General features: G+C 45.2%; 1 protein-coding gene across 5 annotated transcripts in view; it reads right to left on the bottom strand.

The window, feature by feature from the left end:
* Window positions 1–370: 370 nt before the first annotated feature.
* The window catches only part of XPO6 (exportin 6), a 55,372-nt gene continuing 35,485 nt past the window's right edge, over window positions 371–20,257 (bottom strand). Inside the window, exons 9-24 of one of the 5 annotated variants that reach the window (XM_062611929.1) lie at window positions 20,148–20,257; window positions 17,743–17,884; window positions 16,515–16,604; window positions 14,230–14,299; window positions 12,729–12,888; window positions 11,823–11,915; window positions 10,481–10,625; window positions 9,713–9,859; window positions 8,365–8,554; window positions 7,068–7,223; window positions 5,562–5,676; window positions 4,888–5,059; window positions 4,294–4,455; window positions 2,922–3,020; window positions 1,761–1,991; window positions 371–1,097 (exon numbers count right to left, since the gene is read on the bottom strand). In XM_062611929.1, the coding sequence (XP_062467913.1) occupies window positions 996–1,097; window positions 1,761–1,991; window positions 2,922–3,020; window positions 4,294–4,455; window positions 4,888–5,059; window positions 5,562–5,676; window positions 7,068–7,223; window positions 8,365–8,554; window positions 9,713–9,859; window positions 10,481–10,625; window positions 11,823–11,915; window positions 12,729–12,888; window positions 14,230–14,299; window positions 16,515–16,604; window positions 17,743–17,884; window positions 20,148–20,257 (2,184 nt within the window). In that variant the 3' untranslated portion in view covers window positions 371–995. Of the gene's footprint in view, window positions 1,098–1,760; window positions 1,992–2,921; window positions 3,021–4,293; window positions 4,456–4,887; window positions 5,060–5,561; window positions 5,677–7,067; window positions 7,224–8,364; window positions 8,555–9,712; window positions 9,860–10,480; window positions 10,626–11,822; window positions 11,916–12,728; window positions 12,889–14,229; window positions 14,300–16,514; window positions 16,608–17,742; window positions 17,885–20,147 lie in introns of all 5 variants that reach the window. The other 4 variants (XM_062611930.1, XM_062611932.1, XM_062611934.1 and 1 more) reach the window with 4 other exon arrangements.

Here is a 20,257-nt window from a genome sequence, read left to right as displayed (position 1 = left end):
CGGGTCAGTCTGGCCAGCAGCTGGCCTTCGGCTCAGGTCTCCTGTGATGCAACACCCTGAATGTTAGATTTCTGCCAGCAGGCAGCTCTTGGATCAATACAGACAATGGTCTGCTGGAGGCAATAAACAGATCACAACAGAAAACACTGGGGAACACAGGTACGAAACACAGTGAGGGGACAGCAGAGAAAAGCCAACACTGATCTGCAGCAGTCTGGGAGCTGCTGGACTTCGTGGGAGCCTTCTGCATCCAGGGCATGGAATGAATGATGCTGGTCCTCTTGCTTGGTCAGGCAGTACAAAACACTCTTTCCTGTAGTAGAATGGCTTGGTGACAGGCCTACAAGGAAACTAAAGCAGGTTACAAGTCTTTAAAACAACAAAGTAAGCACTTTATTTCCATTAAGCATGTTGTTTTAGTATCACAATGGAATGATGAGAAAACGTTTAAAAAAAAACCCAAAAAAAGTCTCTAACCCCCCAGACAGCGGGAGGTATTCAAGGCAATTTAAAAACCAAGGAGTGACAGAAGTGCCAAAACAGTCCCAACATCAGGAGGCTCCTCCTCTGAGAGCTGGGCAGGGGCAGGAAGGTGGAATGACACGAAGGTACGAATGTCTGAAGTAGTCTTTGGCGCTTCTGCCTCACGTTTGATACGTACATGATCTCTCAAGACAACTCCACAGAAATCTCCGGACGCAACAAAGTGCTACTTTAGTAGAACCAAACCCCAGTAAGGACGTTCCTCTAGCTGAGGTGCCCGGCGGTTGGGCGTTAAGACACATCCTGCAGACAGTGCTGACTCCAGCTGGGGGCCCTTTGGGTTGGGAGAGGAGGAAAAAGAAAGGAAGCGTGGTGCGTGAATCTCAGAAGATGTGCCCATGTGCAAGACACGGCGTCCTGCAGGACTGACAAAACCAGGGAGGAGAGATGGTGGCAAAACGAAACATGGATCTGTTCCCTACAGTGATCAAAATAGGAGTCCAGTGCAGTAACTATAGTTTCACAGTTCCAGGGGGCAAACTGTCGTTGCAGAGTCTGTAGTAACGCAGGTCATTCACCAATCTGTGCACATTCTGGGTAAAGGATGGCAGATCCTGGAAAAGATCAAACAACCCATTAGACTGCAAACAGGAAAGCACCTACAAGAAGTGGAAAACACAAAGGAACCGAGGGCCCAACACCCAGCCCCCTTCTGCTGGAGCCCGAGCCCCGGAAGCCTGATGTTCTGTGGCCCTTCAACAGGGAGTGGACACAGCTCCATCTCCCATGGGACAGGAAGCACTCAACAGAGAAACAAGCTTCAGCAGATGGAAGCTACAACTTGCTGCACTCCCTTCCATAGGGAGGTTATAGACCCAACCCCTCCCCCATCTGCTTCACCCCCATACAGCGGGTTGAAGGAAGGGTGGGGCATTACAGCTACTCTGCTGATGTCTCCACTGCAACCAAACATCTGGCCAGCAGCTGGAGTGAGATTTTGGTGAGGATTTGGGTGTCCCACTCTAGAAAATGTCAGTCTGCCCCTATGAAGACTTCCTCCAGGAAGCACATTCCCAGATTCCCACAGCATTCAGCAGAGGTGAGATGGCAGTTCTGCTACCTACAGTGAGAACCCTTGGCTAGAGCTGGCCAAGTATGGAAGCGTTTGGAACAAAATTGCCTCAAAACACCATCCCAAGCAGCTCATGGCTTCTTGCCTCCACATTCCAGGCATCCTGAGAATACTGATACCCTGCTGCAGCGTTCCCCCTTCTTACCCTGTCCATTTTGAAGTTCCTTCCCAGCACGTTTTTCTGGTTTGAGTCCACACCATCACAGCTGGCCAGGAACTCAGGCAGAAAGGCTGAGTAGAAGCCATCAAAGTCCACTGAGGCCATATTGTACGTGGCAATGCCAATCTCCTCCTGCAACAGGTCGTGTGACTTGTGGACAAGCACCTGAAGTAGCACGTTCACAAACTGGAACAGCATGGTTGTCCGGAAGATCTTCTGCACAGCGAGAGGAGGACACAGTTAGGAGTCTTCACACCAGCTGTGCTCCCACAGGAGCGAGGGACCACAGCAGCCAGCACATTGCTCCAAAAATACAGGTTCATCAAGGGCAGACCAGACATGGCTGCACAGGGCTGCTTCAACTCTTGTGAGCACAGAGATAGTTTCCTGAGCCAAGCCAAGATCACAAGTGGCTACAATAAACTGGATTAGTATCAGCTTTAAAGTTAACAGCGAGTTTGGCCACATTTACCCTTGCACCTGACCCAAGTTTTAAGCAAAGAGCTTCATGTCCCATTCCAACTCAAGCCAGTTTGAGCCCTGGCCCGTGCTTCTGAAAGCCAGGGCATATGGCGAGCTGCCTGCAGCAGGCAGTTGTTAACATGACAGGCTGTCCTTCAGCTGTGACCACAGATGTGAATTTGAAAGCTCTGCTTTCACAGCCTGACCAGAAGGGCAAGACCCTGGATTCCAACTTTAATCCATTGTGAATGCAGCTCAGAGATCTAATTAGAGAGTCTGGAAGATGGGGCCTACATGACACTGATGGAGACAACCACCTGGCAGTGACTTGACTGTAAGTATCAGATATGCTGCTGCTGACACAGTGAGAATGCTGGAGGGACTAATTCCTGCTTTCTCAAACTGCAGTGTCACTGTGTGTACTCTCTGCTTTCCCTCACTGTCACAGGAGGGAACACATCAAGGCTTTGCTTTGACTAGAGCTGGGATCCCTCCTGTGCTTGCTCCAGCAGTTATCAGGGAGGTGGCAACGCCACTGTCACCAGCACCAGATCCATCAGGATCACAGAACGGCTGTGACATAAAAAACCTGACCTTCAGTTTCTGAGTAGTTTTAAAAGAAGTCTTAGAACAGCACCTGCCTATTACCATGCACACGGTGTACATTGGACAACCAGGACCCACCTTGTGATACAGCTTCTGCTTGGTGTTCAGTGTCTCCAAGTAGAAGAGATTCTGCTTGAACAGGTGAATGTCAGGTTGCAGGAAGGACTGGCCAAATGCCTACAAACAAAGCAGAATTGAAGGGGTTTGATGTTACAGCATCGGACACGCCACACAGATCATCAACATTTTCACCCTGACACCAGAACAAGCCTCTGGGAGCCCCTGCTGCTTCTCAGTGTAGCCAACGAACATGACAGGCAATTGTAGGGCAGGAAGCATGAACACCAATAGAACGCATGGACAGGTTCTGTTCTCAATCCAAGCCAAAAGACCAAGGTGACTGCACTAAATCAGAAAGGCATTAGAGACGGGAGCTGGGAGGCTGACTTGGGCATTACAGAAACAGTAAAGAGCCTAGGAGCTAAATTTGCTGAATCCTGCTAAACTAGTCTGGTTGGCCTGCATAGACCCTGCGATAAAACACACTGAGAACCTCTGAAACACTGTACATGTGATGCAGACACATGGAGTGTGCTCTGTACAGAGACAGGCAGCAGAATTTCACAAGATGCTGCTTCAATGCATGATGAATGTAAAAGTTCATTTCCCCACACCAACCATTTGTTGAATGGACAAAGCCAGGCCAAGTCCCCTCAAGACTGAGCCAGTTCTGGTAGAATCAGATCTCTGGTAGAAAGCATCACACAAGCTGTTAATACCCTCAACATAAAACACTGGTTGTATGAAAAGCATTTACAGAACATTAAAGAAGAGCTTTGTATCAAAACAACAGGAACAAAGTAGTAAAACAAGTAGTTCAGTATTTTCAACCAGCCTGAAGTCAGTACTGAGATTACCATGTGAAGATCTTCCAAAATGAGGTACTTGGGTGGGTTTGGAAGTGTTACGCTGCTACAGGTGTAAGAAAGATGCTTGGACAGCCCTCTGCCTTTTCTATTCCCCAGGCAAAAGCCTACAGGATATCAGCCCACTGACCCTTCTCTACCAGATCCGACGGTACAGCGTAGAACAAGTCCATATAAACCAAAAGACATCTTGGTCTCAGGAAACTGTCCTGCGCTGAAGTTTGTCCTGGTGCTAACCATACACTAGTAACAGAAGTAAATGGGTCAGCATTAGTAATTTATTTTTACTGCAGGATGAGGCACGGAAAGGAATTAACAGTCTTTCCTCCATGTCTGCTTCCCTGTGCAGCAAGGCACTGTGCCTTGTGAGCACATCAGCAAGACCACTCTGCTCTCATTTACAGCTGTTTCTGAAGGCAAGACATCACTCAAGACCCCATCACCCACATGTTTAATGCACCGCCACAAGCAGCATATGCTCTGCTGCAGAAAGAGTTCTAGACAAACATGGAAGTAGCTGTTACCTGCATAATGGCACTGAACTGTGCTTCGTTCTCCATCTGCTCTTCTGCTACTCCTCTTTGGACACTAGCCAGCACACTAGATTTGAAGAAGTACCGCCAGTTATGGTGGAGGACCCGGAAAAGCAGCTCGAACAACTCTGCTTTCACATCAGGAGATGAGCGCTAGGATGAGAAGAGAGCAAACAGCTCAAAGCAGGCTCCTGTGCTGGAATCCCACCATCCCTGGATCCCACGGCTGGTGGCCACCCCCAGCAGTGCTTTGCAGCCAAGGTGCCAGAGCATCAGAGCATTTCACCCCAAGGCAGGCACAGAACTCAGCAGTTGTTGGATCATGTTAGGAACACGTCACTGAGTTTTGAGTTTACCTCCTGCTTTGGGCATGTCTGTAATTTTAGCCTCTTTTTTGACAATTCCTGACAAAATCCTCCACCCACACTGCTTCCAATTCCCACTGATTTGTTACCCAGTTTTCCCTGCACAGGGACTGACATTTACAGCTCTTGTAAAGCTAAAGGCTTCATTGCTCCCACACCCCCAGCAATGCCTTCCCTTCCCGTCTCTCCCATCCTCCACCTCGTGTGAGAACAGCCCTACCTCCGCAATGATGGGGTAGACCTGCTCCATGCACAGCGAGATGACACTGGGTAGAAACGGTTTGAACACTTGGCCTGGCTCTTGTACAACCACTTGTAGAATTTTCAGGAACTTCTCCACCACCCGACAGCCAGTGCTGCCCTCATGGAGGATGCTCTCTGCCAACTGCTCCCTACAACAGAAACAGTCATGCCACAGGAAGCTTCACAGGGATCTACACACTTACTGGATTTACAGGAATGCAGGTAGTGCCTCTGAACTTGTTTAATACAAGCTAAGGAGATGAAGCCACAGAAGGGAACTAGTTTTTGACTGAGGACTGACAGACTGCACTCCAGAATAAGAGCTTAAGTGGTAGAGTTGGGACACCCTCAGATTTTGGGTAGGAACTAAACAGACAGCATGACAGTCCAGTTCAGCATCACACACTTCTAGAAAGTCCGTGGGAGAGCTGAGACTGTGATGGCACATGTGATTGATGTGCATGGGCTGGGTCACTTCAGACTTGGAAGCATTTTACTTGGATCTAGTCCTGGGACATGACAAAAGTTTGGACACAGACCATCTGGGTTAGAAATGCTACACTCTTTAGGGACAGGGACCTGTTATTTGAGCCCCCTACTAAGACAGATCATCCTGAGGGATAGAAAGCAGCAATCAACACAGGACAATACCTGGTGAACATGTTTAGGAAGGTCTGTATGATCTGCTCAGTGAAAGGCACTCCCATCTGTACCCTCAGTCCTTGAAACAGAGTGAGGAAGAAGCTCAGCATCTCATCTGTCACATCTAAGAACAGGAAAGCAAAAAGACTGTGTTAAGGTAACATTCAAATCCATCAATGAGTCTTATGTGAGATTTGCTCCAGGGAACCCCATTTACTCTAATAAATTTAGCAGGAAGGCCATTAGAAACTGAAATCAACAGCCAGTACTACAGGGTTTAAAGGCTGTTCATCCATTTCTGAAAACTGCCGAGGATGACCAATACAGGCAGCAGCAAGCAGCTCAGACCAAATACAATACTACCAGCAAGGCCCTTAGTCTGCTCTGCCTACACAGTGTGTGGGGAAAGCCTTGGCCATGGTCTGGGGCGATCTCCAGTTGCTCACCACTCGTACAGGGTTAACCCAAGGAAATCCAAAACAGCTCTGCAGCTTGTGGGGGGAGGGCTGGAGGCACAATCCAGCTTTTTTTTTTAGGCAGTAACTGAAAAGATCCATCTAACTTCAGCAGTCCCCTGTAGCACATGGTTATGCATTAGCTGAGTAGCACCACAACTAATGCTTCATCAGCCCCAACGTGCTTTATTGAATAACGAGCAGAAGCTGAAGCTGCCCAACTCCTCCTTCACACAGACTTTTATAGCCAATAAACAGCAATGGCTGTTTATTGGCTATAAAAGGGAAGGCTAATGAGGCTGCTAGACTGTTCTGAAGGCAGCAGTTACTGCAGTCACAGCATCAGCCTGCTGTCTTGGATTTGCTCTGCATTTCAACTTTGTTTTGCCTCCCCCTTGCCTGCTTCACTGAGAAAATCCCACCTAGCTCCAAAGTTTTCCTGGAACATCTTGGTCTTCATGAGAGAAGCTGCTGTAGTCCTGGGCATCTGAGCTACCCTGATGTGATATAAAATGTAAATCACTGGCCAGAAGATTGGCAAGCAATAGTCCTGGTTACATCTCATGAGCCTTTCCTTTACAAGGAAAAATAAACCCACATCAGGGGGCTGGAACTAGATGATTTTTAAGGTCCCTTCCAACCAAACCACTCTGTGATTCTGTGATAATTTTGACCTAATCTGATGAGATTGTTTCGTCTTTGCTTTCAAGGGTCTGGAGAATATTTAAGTGGCAAACATAGCTAGACAGGGTATTCTAAAGCTTTTTTTACGTGCTCAGGATCAGCTCCATTTTATCTCACTGCTGAACAGAACACAAGGCACCTCCATCTTCTGGAAGTGTGACAAACCTTCATGCCTGTATTCTAGATGGCAGAGATCTCCCTTTCCTGTTCCAGTCCAGCCCAGCTCACCCAGAAGTACAGCTTCTCTTCACACTTAGTCACAGAAAGCCCACACATTTCACACAAATGCCACCACGATTCTATGCTGATGGATTCTGGGTGTTATCAGTAGGTCATGAAGCTACTCACAGCATTAAAACCTGTCCTATGGTTATACCTGACTGATGAATGAAAGCTGGGAAGAGGGCTAGTGAGACCTGCACGGATTCTTGCAGCGACTGATAACAGATCTGTCGAGACTTGGTGGATTCTCCAGAGATACTTCCTACAATATCTTCTAAAACGCTGAGTGTCTGATGGATGATCACTTTGGCTGGAAAATAAGAGAGGTGATACTTCCTGCATATGTCAACACTACTCAAGAGGCAAGAAATGAAGTTCACAAACAGAGTAGCTAAAAAAACCCCACAAGGCAGCATATACACCAAATCCAGGTTGGAGTCAAAGATGTTTCCAAGTGCATGTTCATATTTTGAATTGGTTTTATTTGGTCACTGTGGCTACTTGCTTTCTGTTATGCAGGTTTACTGCTCTACAGATGCATCCACTGCTCAGCTACTCAGGTGCAGAGGCTGAGCTGTAGACAGTATTATTTCCAATACAATAATGCTACAGAAACACTAACCAAGAAAAATGCAGCACATTATGACAGCCAGATATACTGAAGATTTCTATTTCTGAAATAACAACTGGAGTGATACACAATCACTATAAACTAACCCAAATGCTGGGAGATCTTAACTGGCTGGGTTCCTCCCACGTAAGCAGTCTCTGACACCCTTCTCGTGAGGAGCAAACCGCTAAAATGCTCCCTCCCCACACAGAGCTGACCAACACGCCATGTTGGGCAGAAGCTGTCACACTGCATACTTAGAAACAATACTTTTAAATTGATTCTCAAAAATAAAATCCAACCAAAAAACTCCCAGACATACTTCAAAGCAGTCCCAAAATATACACAAAAACTTTCCAAAGGTCCCTGGACCAAATCAGTTTAGGGCTCTCCTCCATCTACATTTCTTCCCAAGCCTGGAATCAATTCTTATTTCCTCCCTTAAGTTTTTATAACCATAATCTTCATTTAATGCTGCTTCCACCCAATGTTTCTAATCCTACAGTGTTCCAGCCTTAGGCTGTGAAGTATTCCTAATGCAATCACTGCTATTGGAAGTCGTATCAACAAATTTGACCCCACCTTCCCTGCACAACTAAGAAAGATGGATGAATTTATAGGCAAGCTGGGGTGAGAGTGCCCTTCACAAACGCCACAGGAGAAGGGTCTCTAAAGAAAGAAAGAAAACAGAAATTCCTCCTTTCCTGTCCTGTCCTCCCCATACACTAAACACATCTTTTCAGGCAAAATAATTGTTGGGAAAATAAGCTTAATCTCACCCATCAGCAGTTTGCAGTGCAGGTGTCAGAAAACAGCACACACCAAGACACGTGGTACTTACTGTCCTCCAGCTGCACCTTCCTCTGTGGCAAGATGGCATTGGATTTGAGCTGGCGGTATTCCCTTGTGAGGGCAGAGATGAGGCTGGCGTGGTTGGTGGAGCGAACTGCCCACTGCTGTTCGCTCTCTGGAAGGTTTGGCCAGGGCAGCAACAAGACGTTTGACAGTGCTCTGCACACCAGCACCTGGGCCTATAAGCGATGACATATTAAACCAAGAGACAAAGTCCGACCTTTTTGCAATACATTTCTTGCTAGAGCACAACCGCAGAGTGAAGGGACATTTTCCGGCTCTTCATCTGGCAGTCTGGATAAGAGAAGGCTCAGAGGGGACCTTAGCGCTCTCTACGACTACCTGAAAGGAGGTTGCAGTGAGGCGGGGGTCTGTCTCTTCTCCCAAGTAACAAGTGATAGGACAAGAGGAAATGGCCTCAAGTTGTGCCAGGGAAGGTTTAGACTGGATATTAGGAGCAATTGCTTCCCCAGAGGGTGGTCAGGCATTGGAACAGGCTGCCCAGGGCAGTGGTGGAGTTACCATCCCTGGAAGTGTTCACAAACCACGTAGACGAGGCCCTCAGTGATAAGGTTTAGTGGCAGCCTTGGCAGTGCTGGGGAATGGTTCGACTTGATCTTAAAGGTCTTTTTCAACCTGGCTGATTCTATGATTCTACCAGCAGTGCTCACTGTTGAAGGAAACATTTCACCAGCGGAAGGTGAGCCTAAGTGAAAACTAGCAGCTCTGCAAGGTAAGAGAGAAGCAAAGCTCCATGACTTAAGGGCTGGAACCAGCTCCCAGCTCTATCATCCCTCTGATGCAATGGTAAGTCCCTGTTCTTCATATTCATAAACCCAAAGATGACACCAGTTTCATACTTCTTGTCTGGTTTACACACTAAGCTTCTGTGCTTGTGTAGCACTTCATGCCTCCATGCCAACGGACAACACAACCACATCCCAGCCTCCACTATGGCTTTTCAGTACTTCTGTAATATAAATACTAACTTGGAGTGAGGTATGTGGAATAATAATACAAGTTTCACAGAAAAACCTTTTGTGCATCAGAATCAATGTGCCTCTCCTGTAAAGAGAATGCACCATCAGGCACTGTATTGCGTTAACAAGTGAGGAAGAAATAAGATCTAAGGAGTGCAATTGTGATTTTTCCTTATTCTGTTGCTTGAAATAGATCATTACAGACAAACTGTATCACAGTGACTCCTGCACAGCCACAGGACAGAGATAACTACTGCCCCTGCCCTTTACTGTTGAGGTTATACCTCATACAGTATGAGCCAAGGCACAGCTTCTCAAAGACACTTCATCTACACACTTCATGCTTCAGACAATCACCTTATCAGGAAGCTGCTGAGCAGAAGTGTCTGTGATCCTGTTGAACACCTTCTGTACTGCTGGGATGCTGATCAAGAACACTGGTCGCACTGTGGTGGCTAAAGAGACTAGCAGGTGGCACGCAGATAGCAGCAGCTTCTCCTGCACCTGAAAGAGAGGGTTGTCAGGCTGCCCAGTAACACCAGCATGTGATACACCACTGGTGTCAGACAGCACAGTGAGCTGCCACTGACAGCTTTTCACAAGCAAGACTGCTTAATAGCATTTATTTGCCAATTAGAGCACAGACCAGTTCCCTTAAAAGTATGAAAGAGAGATTTCCCTGCTTCAAGCCATAAAATCGTTAGGCTGAATTTATATGCCTGTGTTGCTTATCTGGTACTAGCCTGATCTACAATGCTATCTAGAACTCCTCTTGGTCTCACCCTATATGAGACACCTGTTGCAGCTCTAGGAAAGACATCCAGCTCTCATCCCTGACATACATCATGCCTGCCGCATCCCTGGCATTGTTCAAGGCCAGGCTGGACAGGACTTGGAGCAACCTGCTCTAGTAGAAGGTGTCCCTGCCTATGGCAGGGGGTTGGAACTGGATAAGATTTATGGTCCCTTCCAACCCAAACTATTTTATGACTCAGAATGATTCATATCAGGAGAAACAGCATGGTTCAAAGCAGACCATTAAACAAGTGAACACAACAGTTGTGCCCCTTGAGGGTCTCTGGCTCCAGGGGAAGTCTTCCCTCAGCCCAGAACTGACAAAGGTACCTTTGAGCTGATGAGGGGTGTAATAGCCTCCAGAGTGGTGGAGACAAGCGAGATGAACTGCCCCGGGTTCTGGCGATGAACTTCACTGTAGAACTGTGCCAGCCAGTGTGCATAGGCCTGCAGGGCTGCCAGGGACTGAGCATGCCTGAGGAGGAGCAGAGCAAGGATAAGATACATACATGGGATAAAAGGCACGTCCTCCAGGACTGCTACAGAAGGGCCCATGTCCTGAGCATGGTTAGTTCTGACAGCACAAGGCAGAAGAATATTGATATTTTCAGACAAAGCTGTCAGCTTTTTCTTTAAATTGCTTAACTTTTTTGCCTCAGACCCTGTATATTCAAAGCATATTTAAACATGTGCTGAAACTGAACTCACTCAGCAACAGTATTAAGCCAAAAGGTCAAATCATAATCGATTATATTCGATAAGGTCAATTTCGAACTGACTGGTAGGTCAGCCATAACCATACTTTATAATTACACTTCTGACACAGGCCATATTAAGATTTTTGAGTCAGGATATTTCTTTGGGACTATATAGAGGAAAACCCCTCACTAACAGATCATGGAAAAAAGCCTCCTGTATTATTTTAAACTAGAAAAGGAAAAAGACCATTAAAAGAAGATTATTTGCACAAAAGTCAGTGCTAGTAACTTGGGATTATTAGGAGAAATCCAGGGAGCTACATGATGAAACCTCACAAGACGGGTTTCAAGGAGCTCCTGTACAGGCAATTGCAAACTAGAACAAGTACTTGACGTGTTCAAAAGGACAAACTTAAATTCTGCTCACAAACACCAGCTGGCAGGAAATCAGTTTGTACTACACAGCCTGAGGAATAGAAGGGGTCTAAAAGGCTGTCAGAGTGGGGCTCTATTACCAGCAGCATCAATTTCACACTTAATGTCAACTTCTAGATTGAAGGTATTCATTTGTTTCAGAAATGACCTGCATAGCTAAAAGGCACATTTGTCTTGGAAGCCAAGTACTCAAAATCCTGTACTAGGAAAAAGATCTTTTTCCTGAGCCATAGATCTGACTTTGGTGGCAAAAAATCCATAAAGTAGAACTACACACAGAGAGATCAATTTCTTAATACACTGCTACTTCATAATTTAAATACACTTATTTCATAATTTAATTACACTGCAAAAGAATTAAGCTTTTACAACCACTGGTACAGGGCAGAGTAACAGTTTTAGAGCTAATGGGTATTTTTAATTCTCATCACAAATATCTTTTTCTTTAAATAACCTGAGTACATCCATTTGAGGATGTACCATCCCATGTAGATACCAAGTTTGAATCCAACTATTTGCACTGTCTATCTCATACTCACACATCGATAAGGTCAGGTTTCAGTACAGATGGTACTGCAGTTTCGATGTTGTACAGTTTAATCTGGGATCCATACAGGGTTACTTTTACCAACCTGGAAGTGAACACATACATGGCAGTGTGAGATGGATATACACATGTACAAATCTGCTTTAACATCTATCTGAATGAAGCTCTTTGCAAGTCTGTGTCAATATTTAGCTAATATGTAGACAAGGCTTAGACCATTTAGTTGAAAATAATTTGCAGTAAGATGGAACAAATACAATGTACCTGCATGAAAATGAAAAAACACATAAAGCCCTGAAGGTCTGTAATCTGCAGCCATGTGCTAATTAAGTTTCTTGAAGGAAGAATGGAAGGATGCCTGCCTTTTGGTTTTCACAGGTCTTTTCATAGAATCATGGAATGGTCTGTGTTGGAAGGGACCTTAAAGCTTATCTAGTCCCAACCCCCTGCCACAGGCAGGGACACCTTCCACTAGACCAGGCTGCTCCAAGCCCTGTCCAACCTAGCCTTGAACACTGCCATGGATGGGGCATTTCTCTTTCCACTTAAGAGATTTTGGTGATTTACCTTTGAGAGATACAATTCTGAAGTAATCAAACTCTGCATCTCATTTCATTGCATCACACATGCAGATGCTGGAAAACAAGTACTTCAATCTTTCACGTGACTGATACTATTTAATCCCTCTGACTAGTTTTTTCATTAAGGCTTTAGAAAGCTACCAGGGAAACATAGCACTGATGAATGTAACAAGATTCTGGCGACTGAGTTCTTCATATCTCAATTCAATCATAACAAGGGGAGGCAGAAAGAAACCTTGGTTTTCACACTCACTGCAGTGGTGGCGATTGCTCCTGGTACTGCTGAAGGGACAGCAAACCCCAAAACCCGTTCCTACCTCTCTACCACTGTCAGAGCATCGTTGAACCTGGCAGCAAACACATCCCCAATGAAGTACTCTGCTAAGCGCCCAACAGCCTGCAGCAAGGAGCTCAGGTCCCTTAAGGAGCAGTGCAAGCGGCGACAATCATTCTCTGCAGTGATGTTCAGCCTGTGACCTGGAATGACAGGAAAGTTCATTAGCAATGAAGCCAACAGACCTCAGTGTCAACAACTGCTTATGCTAACAGCCACTGACTAACAGCCTAGCAGTCTGAAAGCCCATACTTGAAAAACTTTATGCAAGTAAGTCATATGTATTCTAATAAATACAGCTCTTCGGGCTGGGAAACCCAATTACAGTGATACAGGAAATGCAAAGTTTATTCTAATTACATTACATGCATTCTTCTTCAATTAGCTCAGCAGCAGGTCACAGTTCAAATCACAGCACTGCCCAAGTGACTGAAATACTCAAATTGGGCAAGATGAGTTGAACTGTTCTGATTGCCACACTTTTAATTCCAATTTAAAGGCTGAAACATGTTACCAAGTACTTCAGCCTTTCACACATTTATTTTATTCTATTTGTGTTAATACCTACATAAACAGGAGCTTTTCTGTCTATCTGTTGACACGGAAAGCCACCCCAGCTCTGCAGAGGTCATTACCCAAACTCCCTCTCCTGGCCAGAGGGTTAGAAGTGTTCCAAAAGCACAGCCACAATTGTAACAATAATGTTTGCTTACGATGTGAAAAGTTGTTAATTACTTTTATATTTCTCATATAAGGACCATACAAATAACTAGATTTCCCAGTCTTATTATTTATGCAATCATCCTACCACTCAGTTGTATATATACCTGCTTTCCAAACACTCCAGACCTTGAACTAAAAAAAAAAATCAAATAAGTTCTGCAATACCACATTTCCATGTGCAGCAGTATTGAAATACAAGAGATTCCTTTTGCTGTACCTCAGCTACAATCTTTCCTCACACAGATCTTACTACTATGACTTTCCTTATTTGTCAGGAAGGAGCAACGAAGCCACACTCATGCTTTATATTCTGAGAGCACTAGTGTCTTTGTAAACTACTTTATACACGAAGGCTCCTGAAATGCCAGGTAGATAAGAAACTACTACAAGATTGTAAATAGCTCATCTTCTCATGGACTCAAAATAGTTTTAATTCACCCTAAATAACAATACTCCTATGGTGGACAACTTCACACCAGATTTGAGCCCCAAGCAAATGGGAGCACAATCTTTCCTGAAATAAATTTAATGAGAGGAAAAAGGTCATCCCATCCATGTTACTGTAGTATTTGAAGCTGCATACCTGTTTTTAACAAGAAAATAAATCACATTATTACATGTCTGCTGAGATGTTTACTGAGCCATTAGACACCATACACATGTTCAGACCCTCAATGGAATATGGAAGAAGCAACACCAAAGCAGGTCTAGACAGCTTTTGCAATCGCTACTCAAACAGTGAGGATCACAGTGGTTATTACCTGTCCCTGAAGTGACCACAAACTGCTGGAGTCCCAGATACACTTCCAAGTTATCCTGCAGAACTGGAAACTAGAAGAGACAAGAAACGAGAGTGATTTTGGGGCTTGGAAGACAGTTAACATCCAACTACCAATTACACAGTGCACAACTTTCTTACTTCTCCCTAGTGTTTTCAAAAAGACATTTGGAGAAGAGGCAAGTTGCTAGGTTATGGCCTGATCCTGCATGCCACAGCTTCTCATGTCCTGACAGCTGCCATGAAAGCCACCAAGATCACCACCCTGAGGGCACTTCACTGTGGTAGCTCTCCCTTTCCTACAAATACCAGCAATCAGCCTAACAAGATAATGGCCTGATAAGTCTAAGTGATGGCACAGCATGCCCCACTATGAATATACAGATGGATGGATAACCCAGATCAAACAGAGCAGAGGAAAGGCAGAGTATGGAGCACAAAATGCTTGTGCTGCAGCTATCTCACTTGTAAGCATCAGCTCCTCAAAATGCAGCTACCAAAATACTGTTCAACCAAAGAAGTTTCCAAGCAGAGTGCCTCTACAGCAAAGTGTAAAAGGGAAGTACTGCAGCAGGTAAGCTGCAGGCTGCACTAGGAAAGCTCCAAGGGGAAAACAACCAAGGAAGCAGCCCACCACAGTCTTCATCCATCCTGTTCTGGGAACAGAGGGCAGGACTGGCAGCAAACATGCCTGATCCTGGTGACACTTCAGCTGAGCAACAGGTTATGCTGCCATGGAGGAAGTGAATTGTGCACACAGACTAGAAAGCCTTCTAAACAGTTTTCAGCCAGCCAAGGTACCTCAGTGATCTGAATTAAGAGACTGTGGTGTACCTGATTGCATTTGTATCCATACAGGACAAAACTGCACACTGACCCTTTCCTTGTAGACATCACATCAGAAAAAATATTTTCTAACCTTTTCAGTCTATTGGTAGAAGTCACCACATACGATGTGAGTGGTTTTATGAAAGTTCCCTCATCCATCAGCAGAAGGAGCCACAGCCATTCATTGTCCAGCATGGGACAGAGTAACAGCAGTTGCTGTATGTTAATTATTTGCTACTGACAGACCAGTCACTGCATCCAACAGCACTGCAGAGCACCATGAGAAGCACCTGAAACTGCTTGAGAATCTCCCAGTTTATCCACTATAAAAGAGTGATCTAATGCAGGGCTCAAGAAAGCACTCACCATCAAGTTTCTAACATGATGTGCCTAAATAACAGCGGAGAGACTTTATATAACTGCAGGAAGAGAGCTATTTAAAAAAACCCAGATAGTCTTCCTCATGTTAATGTGTTACTTTAAGGAAGCCACATGCTCTTCACCATATGACCCATATGCTCAGCGAAATAGCTGCTCCTCTGTCTGCCTCTTGCAGACTCATGCCGTGTGCCACGCTGCAGAGCAGCTTCTACTTTCACACGAGGGTTGTTAAGTTCACTACTTCAGTTTCTAGGAATAGTGCTTAGCTCAGACAGAATGGTTCTTAAATAAAAGTATCAATTAAAAGCAGTTCAGATCAGGCATCTTCTGCCCCTGCAGCAGCTTCATTTCCTCTGCTTCTTGGGAACGTGATTCAGAGGTCCAGGTACATGGCATCTCCAGGAGAATTAATAGGCTTGCTTTGAGATCTTACTGCTATTACTTGTCTTTCCTCTCAAACAGCAAAAAGGCACTGACTACCCTGAATGTTGAACTACACTGCCTTACAGCCTCAAGATCTCCTCAAAACCCACTATAATACTACAAACCCCAACAGCTTTTACACCACCAATTTTAGCAAGAGCAGTGGCACTAGCTGGAGCAAAGCACTTCTCTGTGTTTATCAGATGTAATTCCCAATTGTCTGAGGCACTTTCTTCAGCATTTATATTTAGCCTTTCATTTAAACAAAGATTCCACTCAAGACCCATCTGCCCAATTCACAGTACTGCCACCTAATATAAAGACCAAGATAAATACCAGCGAAGGACTGCTGCCAAATATTTACACTTTGAAAGATGGTCTAAAGAGCTTGGTGTCCAGCAAGTAGGACTCAGATGCTCACTGAAGCACTGTCTTCAAAACACACCAAGGAATGTGAGAAAACCAAAACCCGAGATTTTTTCCTTCAGTTTCTGGTCTCCTCTTGCCAAGGTTTTACATCCAAAACCAAATTTCCCTCCTTTCTTTGGCACTGTGGCTTCTATTAAACAGCTTGCAACAAACTCCAGCAGTTGGTGCTCATTTCACATTGCACTTTTGGTCTGGATAACAACTTACTAGTGTGGAGAAGGCATGAGTTGGCAAGAGCTCCATGACTTTTGCAACCACTTCCAAGCTCTGGCGCAAGTACCGCTGCCACTCGGTCTGCTGCTACAGGAAGAAACACCAAGGTAAGTACAGGACATCCAGAGGGAAACAGCTTTTTGCAAACTAGTAGGTCTTAACTGATGTTTGGGTCTAGCGAGCTCCTTTCCAGAGCTTGGCTTTTGCAGACAACCAAATGCTGAAGAGATACTGCTCTTGTGATTCTCATGTGCCACTAGTACCTGATGGAGAATAATTTTGCCTAGCCAGGCTTTGGGCATGAGGGCATGTGTTTCCCTAGAGTGATAAGGCATAAGCATTCACTCCCAAAGCACAGTTACTGCTCAGATGACAAGCATCTGTTATGCAGAACAACCTCTCACACCCATTTGATAGAGCTAATCCAATTCTAGATTTATCAGTACTGAGATGATGTTTACAGATACCGACTTAGTAGAAATATCATAGAATCCCAGACTGGTTCAGAAAGGACCTTAAGGCTCACCCAGTTACAACCCCCTGCCACAGGCAGGGACACCTTCCGCCAGACCGGGTTGCTCCAAGCCCCATCCAACCTGGCCTTGAACACTGCCAGGGATGGGGCAGCCACAGTTTCTCTGGGCACCCTGTGCCGGTGCCTCAGCAACCTCGCAGGGAAGAACTTCTGCCTAAGAGCTCATCTCAGTCTCCCCTCTGTCAGGTTAAAGCCATTCCCCATTGTCCTGTCCCTACAGGCTAAATCCCCTCTCCAGGTTTCTTGTAGCTCCTTCAGGCACTGGGGGCTGCTCTAAGGTCTCCCCAGAGCCTTCTCTTCTCCAGGCTGAACAAGCCCAGCTCTCTTAGCCTGTCTCCAGAGCAGAGCTGCTCCAGCTTAAAGATTTTGTATCAGAGATAGTTCAGCACTTGATTTCCAAAACAACTGGATGTGGACACCTAATGCCTCTGAGAATCAGAATGTAAGTATCTATATCCCCTCCTCCCCCAAAGAAGTTAAAAGAACAAAGTTAAAAACAAAGGTAATATCTTTTCATTGTGACCTTAAATCCAGTTTTGTCAAAAGTATTTCCTGCTGCTTTAAACCTCAAACCTCACACAGAATGAAGAAGCAACTGTAGCAGCAGCTCAAGCAGCCTGTACTCAAAAGCAGGAGCACTGGGAATGACATTCCAGGTGTTACCAGTGCAAGAGCTAATATCTGGACCTGTAGTTGTCCTTGTTCAACTCTGCTCCTTACATCATCATCCAGTGTCTCGTCATCCAGCTCCTCCAGCTGTGCCTGGTTATACCTGAACTGGATTCTATTCAACACCTCTGTCAGCAACAGAACCAAGGCATCTTCGTACCTATGACCACAGAGAAACAGAGCAAGAGTTTGATAAAACAATTCTGCAGAATTGCTGTGCCACAGCCCTTCCAGCAAAGGAGATAAGTCACACAGATGACAATTTCAAGTGGGCCACTACAAAGAGCCTGCAGCACAGCTTTAGAGGTTTGTTGAGGAAACACTAAGCAGATTCTGGGATTAAGAGTATCATGTCATTTCATGTCACATACTACCTGCAACGAAAGAGGTTGGTAATACCTGATATCCCCACTACCTCTGAAAGGGAAAGGGAAAACTGATAGCAACAGAAGCAGCCCACAAGTTCAGAACAGGAAAGGTAGGAGTGGCTTGCCAGGAATAACAGCAGATACACATGAACAGGAGGCACCGAAAGCTTCTTGTTGCTTAAGCTGCTCCTCAGCAGCCTGTCTGATGCTCTGCTTTTGGGCAGGGAATGTGAAATACGTGAAACAAGGCAGTTATTGCTGCATATCTCAAAAGGGGACTCCCCTGAGGCTATTTGTTCTGCTATCCTCTTTCCCTACACTGTTGGACAAAGAATTCAGGCCCTTGTCCTCTGAAACAAAGCCAGCCCCTTAACTAATAGTACTCTAACATGAAAGGCATGTCACTGAAAGATGCCTTTTCATCTCTCAGAGCTAGGAAGCTGGTAGAGAGCACAGAAAACCCTCCTCAATGATCACCTAAGAATAATGCCAAGCTGCAAAATCAGCACAGAGCCACCTGAGCATGCAGTCACTCCTGATGACATAGCATTAGAGTTTGGGGCTTTCAAGTGGAGCTGATTTGATTGTTTTAAAAACCTCCTTTCTCCTTTCTCAGCTGGAGTCCAGTGTAAAAGACCATGCTCTTTTCTAGGTGTGATCAGGCTGGAAAATTAGGCATTAGGATACACTACCAGACATTCAGAGCATCACGTAATCAAAGTGTCAGCCTAGTCAGCTGAAGAAACTGATAGCTCTCTGTGCAAGGGAGGCTGAGCTACCAACTTTTCTTGTACTCAGATGATGTAATTCTCGATTTAGCAATTAACCAATAGTAAAAGCTGCAACGTGCACAAAATGCAGAGTTTGTCAACCACAGAACAGGAAACATCATCCGTGCTCCTGCAGTGTAACCACTCCCAGGCTGTCAAAGTGCAACACTCGCCTGCCTGAGCGCATGCAGGAGGCTGTTGGTGTCAATGCTGTCCCTGAAGACAAAGCAGTACAAGCCTCAACCACTTGTGTGCTTTTCAATCTGCTTTAGTCTGACACATCTCCTAGAGACAGCTATTGTATGTTTCCATGTTCTCCATCACAAACTGTTTGACACAAGTACGCATTACACACGCATTAGCCAGGTGAAGAGGAGCAGAACACCAAGACAGAGTTCAACAGCATTAGGGAGTGCGCAGCAAATTAGGAGCAAATTATAACAAAATTCAAATGCAAATACCTACTACTTGAGAAATTAAAACCCCACGGTTCCCGTGCTGAGAGGAAGAGTAGTGTCTGGTGTAAGCCTGTTCCACATTTGCTCTTTGTGGTTATGATGCCTTTCAAAAACCAACCACTTACACTTAGTGTGCTTGAGGAAAAGCAGCTTCCTTCTGCACTTAACACAGCACAAGCCATGGCACTTCTAAGCCTCCAAAACTTGAGCAAAGTACCAGTGTATTCCCCAGATCCTTGAAATGGCAGCAAAGGCACTCTTATCCAAAGAAAGCCCCCAATTTCAGGATACAGCATCTACAAAGGCAGAGCTGCCAACCACTGTTGCAACTGATGCACACAACCAGCAGAGATAAGTAAGGGGAACTTCTAACTTCCAAACACAGTCTCAGCAATATTTGTCAGAAACACATTCTCCATTTCAACAGGAATTTTAAAATCCTAATAAAATATCTTTTTTCCTAATTCTTAAATTATTTGTACGAGCTGTGCAAACACTTACCAGGCAACTGACTCTGGATATGAGCTAAAGCATCCTCTAAAATTCGCTAATGTGTTCTATTTTAGACCACAAAGCTTTTTAACTCTGGCTGCCAAGTTCACATGCAAGGCATGTGGCAGTTTTCTACCCTAATCTGCTCAGTTTAAATTCTTTTGAGTGAGTGGGAAACACTGAAATTTACACTCTTCTACTTCACAATTTTAGAAGAAAGGGCCTGACCACACATGAAGCTGGAGTAAGCAACAGCTTGTTTCTCACATCCTCTGCCATGGTGACCATGACGGCTCTTTGAGCTGTGACATCCTGAGAGCTTCCCCACTGCTCACCTGTTGAGTACTGCTTCTTTGTCTGCCAGACGACTTTTGATTTTGCTAGTCAGGTAGTCCAAGAAGAGCGTCCAGATGTCCAAGCAAGAAAAGTAACCTTCATGTGTAGG

The sequence above is a fragment of the Pezoporus occidentalis genome, unplaced genomic scaffold (assembly GCF_034315485.1).
Source record: "Pezoporus occidentalis ecotype Australia unplaced genomic scaffold, CSIRO_AGI_Poc_V1 ctg158, whole genome shotgun sequence".
NCBI lineage: Eukaryota > Metazoa > Chordata > Aves > Psittaciformes > Psittacidae > Pezoporus > Pezoporus occidentalis.
Note: the sequence above shows the minus strand (reverse complement) of the source record. Positions and strands in the feature narration are given on the sequence as shown.